This window comes from Arachis ipaensis, chromosome B7, assembly GCF_059453495.1.
Source record: "Arachis ipaensis isolate K30076 ecotype BB chromosome B7, ASM5945349v1, whole genome shotgun sequence".
Classification (NCBI taxonomy): Eukaryota; Viridiplantae; Streptophyta; class Magnoliopsida; order Fabales; family Fabaceae; genus Arachis; species Arachis ipaensis.
The window spans coordinates 143,302,153-143,314,495 of record NC_142442.1 but is presented as its reverse complement, the minus strand read 5'-3'; the positions used below and the strand labels follow the sequence as shown (position 1 = coordinate 143,314,495).

The following is a 12,343-nucleotide window of genomic DNA, read 5'->3' as shown; positions in this document are numbered from 1 at the left end:
TTAAAAAATAATAAAAATAAAGCCCAACTTACGATTTCTACTAATACAAAAAAGTGAGCCCATAATTGTAAAGGGACAACTGTACCCCGTAGCTTGTGCTTTATGTAATTCTCTGGGCCTAGGCCCCGTATACTTACCAAAAACAAAAAATACCAAGTAGGTGAAGTTTAAGCAAATACGTTAGCATCAGGTACCCGAAAGAAAAAAAGCAAATACGTTACTATTTACAACAGACAATAAGGCATCATCTTTTGATTTCTATCTAAATCTTATTTTCATAAAACTAACACTACTCTTTTTGTCTTTCTAAGTTCTATCCACGATTTATATAACAGTAAAAATAAGTAAACCCCCTCAAATTCAAAAGAATGAATTTCCCGCATGACAGGTAGCACTGCTACTACTGCCGCAAGTCCAATTCAGTATTATTCTCCAATAATACAATCTCCTTGATCTCCTGCAACATCTTCAAGACTTGCCACATGGTGGGTCTCTGCTCCGGCGAGGTCAAGCTACAAGTCGTAGCCACCTGAAGAAGCATGTCCATTCTACTATCATCACCACCATTGTCATCCCTTATGGACCTCACCCAACTCAACATATCGCTCGGAACCAAGAACGGTACCTCAGAGGGAGATTTCCCAGTGAGAAGCTCCATGAGCAGAACCCCATATGAATAAACGTCTGATTTGGGTGTTGGTTGGTGATGGTGCTTGGGATTGCGAGTCTCCGGAGCCCTGTAGGCGGCGGAATCAGCATCTTCATGCAAGTCTGATGGGTTGGCCAGAATGGTGAGGCAATAGTCCGTGATGCAGGCCTCGAAATCAGGGCCAAGGAGAACATTGGAGGATTTGAGATTGCCGTGGACCAATCTCCATGCTTGGTGGATGTAGGACAAACCCTGTGCTACGTCTTCTGCTATTTTTAAGCACGATGTCCAGTGCAATGGCCTTGCCCTGCTTGATCTAGAACCTGTGCCACATTATATATATATATAATTAACAAAGGGACCTCATTTATTAATGGGAGTTACTCAAATGAAGATGTCAAAAATATATTTTTATGAAGATACTTTGTATAAAAGTGTGATTTATTTATTTGGAAACATTTTAAATAAAAACAAAACTTTTATAATATATCAAAATCTAATTTTACAATTCATCATCCAAAGATTAAAAAGAAGAATTTTTATATAAAGACAATTATAAAATCTTCATTAGAGTATCCAGCTTTATTAATACTAGCAAATTGTCATCTAGCGATTCGATTCTTCTTTTTTCGCATATGGTTAATAATTACTAACTTTAGTTAGAGAGACTTCATGTGGCCCAAAGACTTTATATGGGAGTTTAGATATATTCATGAATCATCATGTCACGGAATATGAATGAATTACTATGTTAGTATTTAGGTAGGAGATCAGTCGTCTCAAAAGAGAATAAAACTCACGACAGAAAATACGACAAAAATCATCTCCACATAGTGGGGTAGGGTAGGAGATAAAGAGAAATTTGGCAGTTGAGTCAACAAAATTTGGTATGTAGCTGAAAGTTCAAAACTTCATCTATAGTTTCTTCATCTTACCCAAAGTGAAAGTCCAAGACCATAGTCTCAGTATATTATAGTACACTATACAGCAATAGTTAGCACTTAGAACTCAAAATCATAACCCACTACCCTGTCAAAAAAAAAAAAAAAACATAACCCACTACATATGCAAGAAGGATGGTAGGACGCAGATCGAAATATTAGATTCAGGGCATTGCTGTGGCCATTGGTGAAGCCAATTAGCAAATGTTATAATCAAGACAACCAAGAAGAATGGGTTCCACCTCCTGCAGTATGTATTTAAAGCTCCTAAACATAACGCAGGATCCTCCTTCTGTCCAAAAACGACATCAATTTTTAATGCCTTATTAATGCTCCTACCATCTCACTCCCACGAACTTATATGTTACGCCCATATTTCATCTTTCACCGTTCTCGGGCAATGACTACTCCAATTATGAATCTTTTTTTTTCAAAAAAAAAAAAAAAAAACATCGGTACTTGCTTGTATTGTAAATTTGTAACCATCCGTACACTTAGTAAAATAAATATCCGATATATTTATTGTTCACATTATTTAATATTTTTATTATCTTTCTATACTTTTCCTATTCAAAAAGAAAAAAATATAGATAAATAATAAAAATATTAAACAATGTAAACAATAAATATATTAGATATTCAATTTATTAAATGTGCGAATAATTATGTTAGAAATTTAGGTAAATAATTTAAAAATATATTATATTTTTATTTTATTGGACCAATTTTAAAATTCATTATTCACGAGATCCACAAAAACCAAGCAAAATCCTTCAAAAAGACATTTTATCTGTGTTTCCGCCACCTGAGTTTCCACCATTATGCTAGCCCTTAAATTTTTTTAGAGAAATACTAGTAATAATTAATTACACACACCTAATCTACGGAAACTAGCAGTCACTACTCACTAGTGACTACTGAGCAGTTCTCAGCAAGATTCTCGCTGGGAGTGCCGCTTGAAAAAAGTTCAAACGCTATCACATGACAAAAAGAGAATTTTCGAAAGGTGTTTCACGCCTTCACGGATTAAGTATTTTCTCATTTTGATTATCATCTTTTTGTCTTCTAGTAAATAAACCATCAACTATTAACTACAATTACATTACCAATATCATAATTAATAATATTAAAAGTGAGCAAGTTTGAATGTAGATGGTGTACGTACCGTGAATGAGGGAGAAGAGGCTGCCATTGGGTTGGTAATCGTAGATAACGAGCCTCTCATCCTTGGCCTGAAAATAAGCCCTTACAGGAACCAAATTGGGATGGCGAAGGCCACCCACTGATTCCATGTGTCGCTCGAAAACCTCCTTTGTTGCATGTGCAGCCATCTTCCCAGCATCAAGCCTCTTAACCGTAACGATCAGACGGTTATCAAGAACCGCCTTGTAAGTCGTGCCCAAACACCCTCTCCCTAAAAGCTCCGCAGAACCCTTCATCAGCTGCTCCAGCGTGTACACCTGCGCCTCCCCCGCACAGAATACTAAACTCCCACTCTTCGCCACTACCTGTGCCCTCCTCACCTTCTCCTCCAGCTCTCTTTCTTGTTCCACCTGCATTGCCGCCGCTGCCTCCGCCGTCGCCGCCGCATCCGATCCCATGTACCCTGACCTGATTGCTCCTTCCTTCTTGTTCTCTTCTCCTCCGCTGCTCCTCCTCTGCCTCCTCACGGCCACCGCGAAGCACACCAACGATGCCACGAGAACAACCACTCCCGCGGAGAATCCCACGATCACTGCCGTCCTGTCTCGCTTCTTCTCGTACGGCTGCCGGAAAATGCCATTAACGCCGTGAACTTCCGTGCTCTGGCCGAGAACCACTGCTGGCGGAGGCGAAGACGCCGCTATGGGGCCGAAAAACGGCGTACTCGGATGGCATTCCTTGTGGATGATTTCCCCGCAGAGTCCCGGGTTGAAAGAGAAAGAGGAAGCATCAAAACGGAACAATGTAGGTGTGACGGGAACGGCGCCGGTGAGGTTGTTGCAGGAAACGTCAAAGGTTTTGAGAGAAGACTGGTTGAAAGGAGGAACGGTACCGTTGAAGTGGTTCCAACTCAAGCGAAGGGAGTAGAGGCGGTCGAGTTTGGTGAATGCAATTGGAATGTGACCGGACAGGTTGTTGTGGGAGAAATCCAAGGTTCGGAGCCTGTGGAGGGAGAATAGTGAAAGAGGGAGAGAACCGTTGAAACGGTTGTTGTGGAGAAAGAGACTCTTGAGGTTTGTGAGACCTGAGAGGTCCGGTATAGGTCCGGTTAGGGAGTTGTTGTGAAGGCTCAGCACCCGGAGCTGGTCCAGCTTCGACAGTGTGTCCGGAGCGAAGACGCCACCGAGATCCAAGTCCTGGATGACGAGGCGGACCACTCTGTTTGCGGCGCATTGGACTCCTTGCCAGTGGCAGAAGCGGTGTTGTGCGGCGGCGCTGGTGTTGGCGAAGTTGAGACGGTTATTGAGATCGGCTTTGGACTTGAATGCCATTAGGGAGACGGCATCTTGAGGAGGCAGTAAACAAGATGCATTATTCCACAACAACAACAGTAACAGTAAGAGAAGCAGTTGTGATAAGGTTATATTGGTCATTCTTGAATCTAAGATCAATGCAAGTGAGGTGGAGTATGAATGGAAGAAAGAAAGAAATGGAAGGTGGTAGAATGAGATGTTGTGTGTGATTTTGATATCTGTATTTTTATTTTTTGAATTTATGTGTCTTTGTCATTCTGTTTATGACTTTATGTCGAGTCACAACTAAGAAAGGAAATGATGTTATGGTATAATGGGGGTTTCACAATTTACAAGGTGCAAGGAGAGAGCACAAAGAAAGAGAAGGGAAAAAGGGGGAGTAAGGAGGGAATGCAATGCAAGCAGTAGGTGACAAAAGAGCATACGGAGCAGCTGTCCTATTATGGGGACAACTGCTCAGAATCACGTGAATATCAACTACGTACCAGTAACTCTCACCACAGAGCAAGAAATAACAGATCTCACCCAATTCCTCCTCATTCTTGTGCTTCACAACTTTTCTGTTTTAGTATAGTATAGTATAGTATAATATAATGCATTAATGCATTATTTTTTAAGAAAAAATTTAATTCGACGTATGAACAAGACTACACTAGTTACCAATTAAAAAATGCATTACATCATACTATTACCATTTATTTTCCCCCCTTAACTTCTAAGTCCAAGGTGGTGTAGGTTTAAAAAGTATTGCAAGCTCATAGATAAGGACGGGTAATTGTATGTTAGATATGGTGGTGTAGGTTTAAAAAGGTGATTGATTGATTATTGTAGGGCGGTGTGCCATGCAGCATGGCATGTGACCTCGTAATTCTTTTGTGTGTAACTGGCCCTTCTACCTACGCTGTAGCTCAAACCGAAATTCATAGACACAAGGGGGCAACAAAAGCTTTTATTTAATAAAGGGTTAAAGAAACTTTGGAACTTTCATATTACATGGCTACTAAGTTCTTTGAATAAATTATCAATTCCTCTAGATAATCAATAAAGATCTAACCAATAATAAGTCAACAAGCTTTCAATAAATTATACATGTAGACCATGTATGGCTGTATTATCTTATCTTTAACTTTAAATTTCCATAAGCACGTTAACGAGAACTATACAATTGCAAAGAGAGTAAATCTTCAGAGTCGAAGTGTTTTTCTTTTCTTTTTTTTTTTCTTTTTGAACATTCACACCTCCAGATTTGGGCGTGTACATGTTTTAAAATGAAACAAGTTAAAGATTAGCTCCATTTTGTTTTTGGTCAAGAAGTGAAAGATTCGTTCAAAGCGGCCAAAAACAAATGTTGGGTCAAAAAAGAAGCATCTGACTAAGTGAGATCAGACCAATTCGTTTTGCCCCCTGTTGGTCTCTGGAGTGTAATCAAAATTAAATTAAAGTGATATATAGATAAAAGTTGTTAGATCATAGATGAGTGGTCGAGTGGTCAGCTCACTCGTCCGCTTAAGCAAGTGTCGGGAGTTCGAACCCCGCCTTGTGCATGCAGCAACTCATTGGCCAGCGACAGACCCTTAAATGGAGCTCAGATTCGCGACGGATTAGTCTTCAACCTGTCGGGTTGGGGGATACCGTTTGGGTAAACCAAAAAAAAAAAATAGATGAATTGATCAGTCTCTAATTTTAAGCATTATATTAAAAACTAGTGTAATTTGAAAAGATTGAAATAAAAAGTATTAACTGGAAGTATCCTCCGTACAAGGGCTATGTTACACTTGCGGTACATAGCCAGTCTCAAGTCCGGATAAAGGAGGAGGGTTGTGTTAGGTTTTCGACAACAAACATAAAAATATAGTCGAACCCCCATGACATGAATCCTTCGTACAAGGGCTAGTGATCCCCCCCCCCAAATAAACCCTTCATCACACTTGATTCATATCCAGGTTCTCTGTCAAAGAAAAAATAGAAAAATAGAGCGATATAACATGATCAATTTCCTTCATTTTTCAGAATAAAAGAACAAAGAGTTTTACAGTATTGAAAATAGCAAATCAATTATACACTCCATTCCCTCAATGACCAAAATATCAGCTCAAATCTATAGTCTACGTGCTCTCGTTCAAAAACTAGTGTATATAGCGTGTATATGCGCGAGTTCAGTAATTAATTTTTTTTATTATGTTGAATGATTAATATGATTGAGTTGGAATTGGTTGTTGAGGAAGTGAGAATTTGATGTGATTGTAATTAATGTAGATAATGAGGTAATAAGGTATTGGATGGTTGAGAGAGCATGGATGAATATTGATAATGTGTGAGTGAATAAGATTGAATTTTGGAATGGTTTTGGGTTATTTTAAGGTAAAGAGTCGATGAGTTTTGAGGAATTTAAAAATTTTTGTCTTTTGGCAAAAATGAATCTTTGACCAAATTTGGCGGAACGTAACTCGATTTTTGAAGTGCTCTCGACCACCAAGAGACTTTGGGGAGAAATCAAATGAGAGAACATAAGATGAGAAGACACCACATCTAACTCAAAACCTTATGGTAATAAGTTAATGGGTCTCTCATCTTATAAACTCTTCACTCTTCCTTGCTTTCTTTGATGCGGGACTAATTTTATACACTCCTTACACTTGCAATATTAACACATGCATACGCGGAATTGGGAAGTTTTGTAACATCGTGTACGCGGCAGGTGTCTTACATACGCGAGACAATGCGTCTGTTTTGGGTACATGCATACGCATGATCTCTAGTTTTGCATAAAACGTATTTTGTATTTTTTAAACCATTATTCGAACCTTCTAAATCTCTATAAACTCTGTTATGAATATAGAGCCGGTGAGGGTAGAGGAGTTAGTAATAAGGCCTAATGTGTTTTGAGGTAGTGAATTTAGGAAAGATAAATTTGTTATAATTAGGATGTGATGAGAATGATTTTGATGTTTGATGATGATGATGTTTGATTATGATTAAAGATATGAAGCAGATGATCATGATGATGACTGGTAATGATAATTTATTATGATTGAGATATAATGAGGATGATTATGACATTGAGAGATAATGATAATTGATCATGATTAAGATGTGATGAGAATGGTTGTGATATTGAGAGATGAGGATGATGATTTTGATTATTAATGGAGTGGAATAGAATTGAGAAGGAAATCAATAGTGAAAGTAACTCTGAGTTGAGATATACCTGCCCGAGAAGTGCAGTGGAGTAATTTCACTTGCCACAATAGAGTGATTTCACTTGCCGCAGTAAAGTGATTCTACTTGCCGCAGTAGTTCTACTTGCTCCGGGATGTGATTGTAATATCATGCTAGGATCAGTGCCAGTTTAGAATTTAACAAAATGGAATTTCGTTGCAAGCATAGTCTAGACCGACAAGTAACTCCCACGCTCAAAGTTTAGTTCAAAGCAAGGTTTTAAAAACCGGTTTGGATCGGTCGATCGAACCGTGAACCACACAGAAAGGCGACTCGGGCAAACAGCAAAACCAGAAAATTTGAAAACCAGAATTGAACCGGTGAACCGGTCAGTCGAATTGAACCGTGACCCGGCCAATTTTTTGGCTGGGCAGCCAAACATTGCCATTTCAGCCTCTGCTTAGCCCTACATCCCTAATTCGATCCTGAACTCCCCTTCTCATCAAGCTTCCAGCTTCCAGAAGTGAGAACGCCTCTCTCAGACTCTCACACGATAGGGGTTCTGTCCAATCTCATCGAGCTCGTCGTCCGGTCGTCCCTCACCTCTGTCTAGCCATGGCCTCGTGCCGCCGCCGTCGTTCCTTCGAACAACCACCTCCATCGCGCAGCAGCCGTTGTTCCTTCGAATGTGCTCCACTACTGCTTGGTCACTCGGTGTCGCTGTCTCACTGTTGCATGTTCTGTTGAAGGCGCCTTTGGGCTTCCAGGTAATTTTTTTTAGATATGACTGTTTGCTTGAATAACTGTTGCATGTCTCTGTCTCCCTGATGAGTATGATTGAATAGTTGTTTGATTTTGTGAAGTTCTGTGAACTGAAGTCACTGAAGTGTGAACTAATGAACTCTGATATACTGATATAGTGATACTGATATGTGATTTACTGATATTTTATTTTTCTTTGAAATGTGAAGTGTGAAACTATGAACTGATTCAACTGATCCTGCTAAACTGAACTGTGAACTTTATTTAATAATTGTTGTTTACTGAACTAATTTTGCTTTGTTTACTAAACTAGATTTTGTTGTTTGTTGAATAATTGTGAATAATTTTGGATGTTGTTTGTTGTGAACTTGAGATTATTAGGTTGGAATGGGTTGTTGTGATATAGAAATTGAAAAAAAAAAAACCATTATTGGATTGTTGGTAATGTTTAGGTATGGATGAGAGTATCAACCAAGAACTACCTAGGAATAATAATGCTGAAAATAATTCTGCTTCGAATGAACCTTCTCTTCCTCCCGGATCTAACGAAAGTCAATCACAAACTTCTAATGTTCGGGGAAAAACTGATCCTGCTTGGAGATATGTTGCTTTACAAAATATAAATAGAAAATTGCATTACCAATGCTTATTTTGTGTGAGTACTTTTGGGAGTGGGGAAATTAATAGAATGAAAAAGCATTTGGCGAAGATAGGTGGAGACATTAAGAAGTGTTCTAAGGTCCCGTATGATGTAAAAAAACAAATGGAAGGTTTATTGAAAGAAATTCAGAAAAGTAAAACTAGTAAAAGGAAAGTAAGTTTCAATGAAGAGGGTACTGATGAGATTGAGGATGCAATTGACGAAGCAATAGCGCAAGAAGAACAACAAACTCCGAGTCAGTTATCAACTAAGGAGGTGATTGGAGGCGATCCAAAAAAGAAATCAAAAACCATTATTCCTCCTATGTTTTCTCCAAGAACAACTCTGGGAACTCAACCAAGTCTGAAAAGTGTGTTTCAAAACAAAGAGGCGCTTCATGAAGTTGATAAGCGAGTGGCTAGATGGCTTTTGGATTGTAGGATTCCTTTCAATGCGATTATGTCACCCTTTTTTCAATATATGTTGGATGGTGTTGCTGGCATTGGGCCTGGTTATAAGGGTCCTTCTTATGATAAGCTGAGGGTTAACTTATTAGCCGATCTCAAAAGGGAGTGTCAAATAGTTGTTGATAGCTATAGGTCTGCTTGGAAAAAAACTGGATGTACCCTCATGGCTGATGGTTGGACAGATCAAAGGCAAAGAATGTTGATTAATTTTTTGGTTTATTGTTCGAAAGGGTTGTGCTTTGTGAAATCTGTAGATGCTTCAAATGTGGTAAAAAAATACTTCAAGCTTTTGTGACTTATTTTCGGAGGTGATTGAATGGATTGGATCTGATAATATTGTTCATGTAGTGATAGATAATGCCACGAATTATGTTGCTGCTGGTAGGCTTATTAATAAAAAATTTGAAAATATTCACTAATCACCTTGTACTGCTCATTGCTTGAATCTTATTCTAAAAGATATAAGCAGCATGTCACATATTTCTAACCTTGCAACACGTGCTTCGAAGATTACCGTGTTTGTGTATAATCATACGGTATTCTTGTCTTGGCTAAGACAAACTGATTGGAAGGAGATTGTTCGTCCAGGTGCAACTCGTTTTGCCACTGTCTTCATCACATTGAAGAGTATCTTTGAGCGCAAATCAGATTTACAAGCATTGGTTGTTGATACACACTTTACTGGATACAAATTAGGAAGGAGTGCTAATGGTAGAGCTGTGAATGCAATTATCCTGGACAATAAATTTTGGGATGATTGTTTTACTGCATGCAAAATTGTGAGTCCGTTGATTAAATTGCTGAGGTTGGTAGATGCCGATGATAAACCATCATTGGGAATTGTTTATGAAGGTATGCTGAGGTCAGAAAATAGAATCAAAGAAATGTTCAAGCATAGTAAGACTGCATATCAACCTTACACAAAGATTATCAACTCAAGATGGGACAAACATTTGAAAAAAAATCTTCATGCAGCAGCTTATTTCTTGAATCCTGCTTCCTTTTTTGATGAAAATTATAAAGAAGCACCTAATGTCATGCGAGGTTTACTTGATCTTGTTACATTGCATTGCAAGGTTAATAATTTAGATTCAGTTGAGACAATGAAAGAAATACACTTATATAGAGATCGAAAGGAAAGCTTTGATAGGCCTGAAGCTTTTCGAGCTGCAAAAAAACTTCAACCTGGTAATAATATCTGTTTGATAATAACTTATTTAGTTATTTACTTATTTTATGTTTTCGTTTCCTTAATTTGATAACTAATGCTTGAGCTATGGGATTGTAACTTGTAGATGAATGGTGGAGGTTATTTGGTAGTTCTGCTCTATGTTTACAAAACATGGCAGTTCACATTCTTAGCCAAGCATCTGCTTCTTCAGAGTATGAAAGAAATTGGAGTCTTTTTTATCAAATTCATATAAAAAGAAGGAATAGATTGGAGCATGATAGGCTAAACAATATTGTGTATGTTACATATAATTTGCGTCTTAAATCCAGGTAATATATATTTCATCTTTTCATTTCATATCATTAGATTTTGTGTAGTTAATATACTAGACTTATCATATATTGTATTTAATTTGTTAGGACGGAAAGAAAAAAAGAAAGCAAAAGGTGCAATATGATCCAATCTTGAAAGTATTGATATGGTTGACTTTTGGGTGACAGAAGAAGTTGTTGAAAAAGAGCCTGATCTTCCAAGTAATATTGAAGACTTGCTTGGTGAGTATTATAGTTTATTGATCAGACAATAAATTACAATAGCTTTGATCTTTAATTTATTGATAATGTGTTATATTTTGTTAGATGAGATTGATGCTGATTTAGATCAAGGTGGTGGTGGTGGTGGTGGTAGTAGCAGTACATTTTATGCTGCACCACTTGCTTTTTCTGGTCCAAGTAGTGGAAATGAAGGTGATGATATCAACGACGCAAATCTGCAGCAAGTTATGGAGGATTTTGATGATTGATGACAAACTTTGATCATTTTGATGTTGCCATTTTATGTTTGACTAGTTGTTTTGTTTTTTTACTTTAGAATTTGTATTTGAATGAGATTATAACATTCTGGTTTATGTAATACTTTTAATTTGAAGGATATTTTAAAGTTTATCTTAGATTATAATTATATTTTAATGTGTTTATTTATATTTTATTTATTATTTTATTATAAAATAGTTTTTTCGGTTTAACTACGGTCGAACCGGTTGAACTTATGAACCAGTAAACCAGTAGTTAGAGCGGTTCGATGACCGATTCGGTTCTCAGAACCTTGGTTCAAAGGGTTGTCACAATCAAAACAAATATTAACCGGAAGTTTAAATCCCGGGTCGTCTTCTTAAGGAACTAGTGATTACAAGTGCACAAGTTTGGTTGCGAAATTGGGGGTTTCAATAATGAAGCAAATAATTAAAGAAATTAAAGAACAATCAAAATTGCAATTAATGAACTAATGAATGAATTAAAGAACTATTTATGTAATATGAACAAGTGAAGCTCAAAAAGATTGAATTGTGGTTTAAAACATAAATGGGAGCCTTGGCTTGGGTTGAGTTAGGGAATTCCTTTCTTGTCATAACCACGACTATGATAATTATAATAGATTAATCTCACCTAATCAACCTTTAACATAGAAGAGTAAACCAAGTGAGCATAGTTGTTCTTAATCCACAAATCCTAACTAACTTACTAATTACCTTAGTAAAAAGCTAGCGTTAGTGGAAACAAGAACAACTAACAATCCAAGAATTATCACTAAATATCAGACATTATGACTCTAGTATCCCATATACTCATTTTCCCCAAGTCAAGGAGTAGAAATTTACTCCATAATCAAAATTGACATTTTCACAAACACTTGGTGGGCATAATCATGAAACATAGCAAAATTGAAAAAATACTTGAAACTATGGACAACCAATGAGCAAAATCAACAATGATAACTCAAATAAATATATAATAATCTATAATCATTAAATCTATCAACTACAAATCAAAATTGCAAAAGTGTGTATATATTAACAAAGTGTCTTTAACTATAAGAAAGTGTAGCACAAGTATGGTAATTAAAGATAAAATAAAAAAATACTACAATGGAAGCAAGCTAGATTGCAATATCAAAATAGAAATTGTACTTGTAATATAAACTCTTATTAAAACCCTAAGAAAGTTGAGAGAAAAACCTAAAAAATAAAACTAAAAGCTTCTCTAACTATCTAATACTACTCCTAATGGTAAACTATGGTTCCTTCAAGTTTTCCCTTCCA

General features: G+C 37.1%; 1 protein-coding gene and 1 pseudogene across 1 annotated transcript; one reads left to right on the top strand and one right to left on the bottom strand.

Annotated features, from left to right (window-relative positions):
* Positions 1-200: 200 nt before the first annotated feature.
* Positions 201-4,306, bottom strand: LOC107606395 (putative inactive receptor kinase At5g67200). The gene is made up of 2 exons (XM_088492561.1): positions 2,756-4,306; positions 201-972 (listed from the first exon to the last, which is right to left on the bottom strand). The coding sequence occupies exons 1-2, from the start codon at positions 4,164-4,166 to the stop codon at positions 401-403; spliced, it is 1,983 nt and encodes a 660-aa protein (XP_088348687.1). The 5' UTR covers positions 4,167-4,306; the 3' UTR covers positions 201-400.
* A 4,115-nt stretch (positions 4,307-8,421) lies between these two features.
* LOC107607968 (uncharacterized) lies at positions 8,422-11,047 on the top strand (annotated as a pseudogene).
* The last annotated feature ends 1,296 nt before the right edge of the window (positions 11,048-12,343 follow it).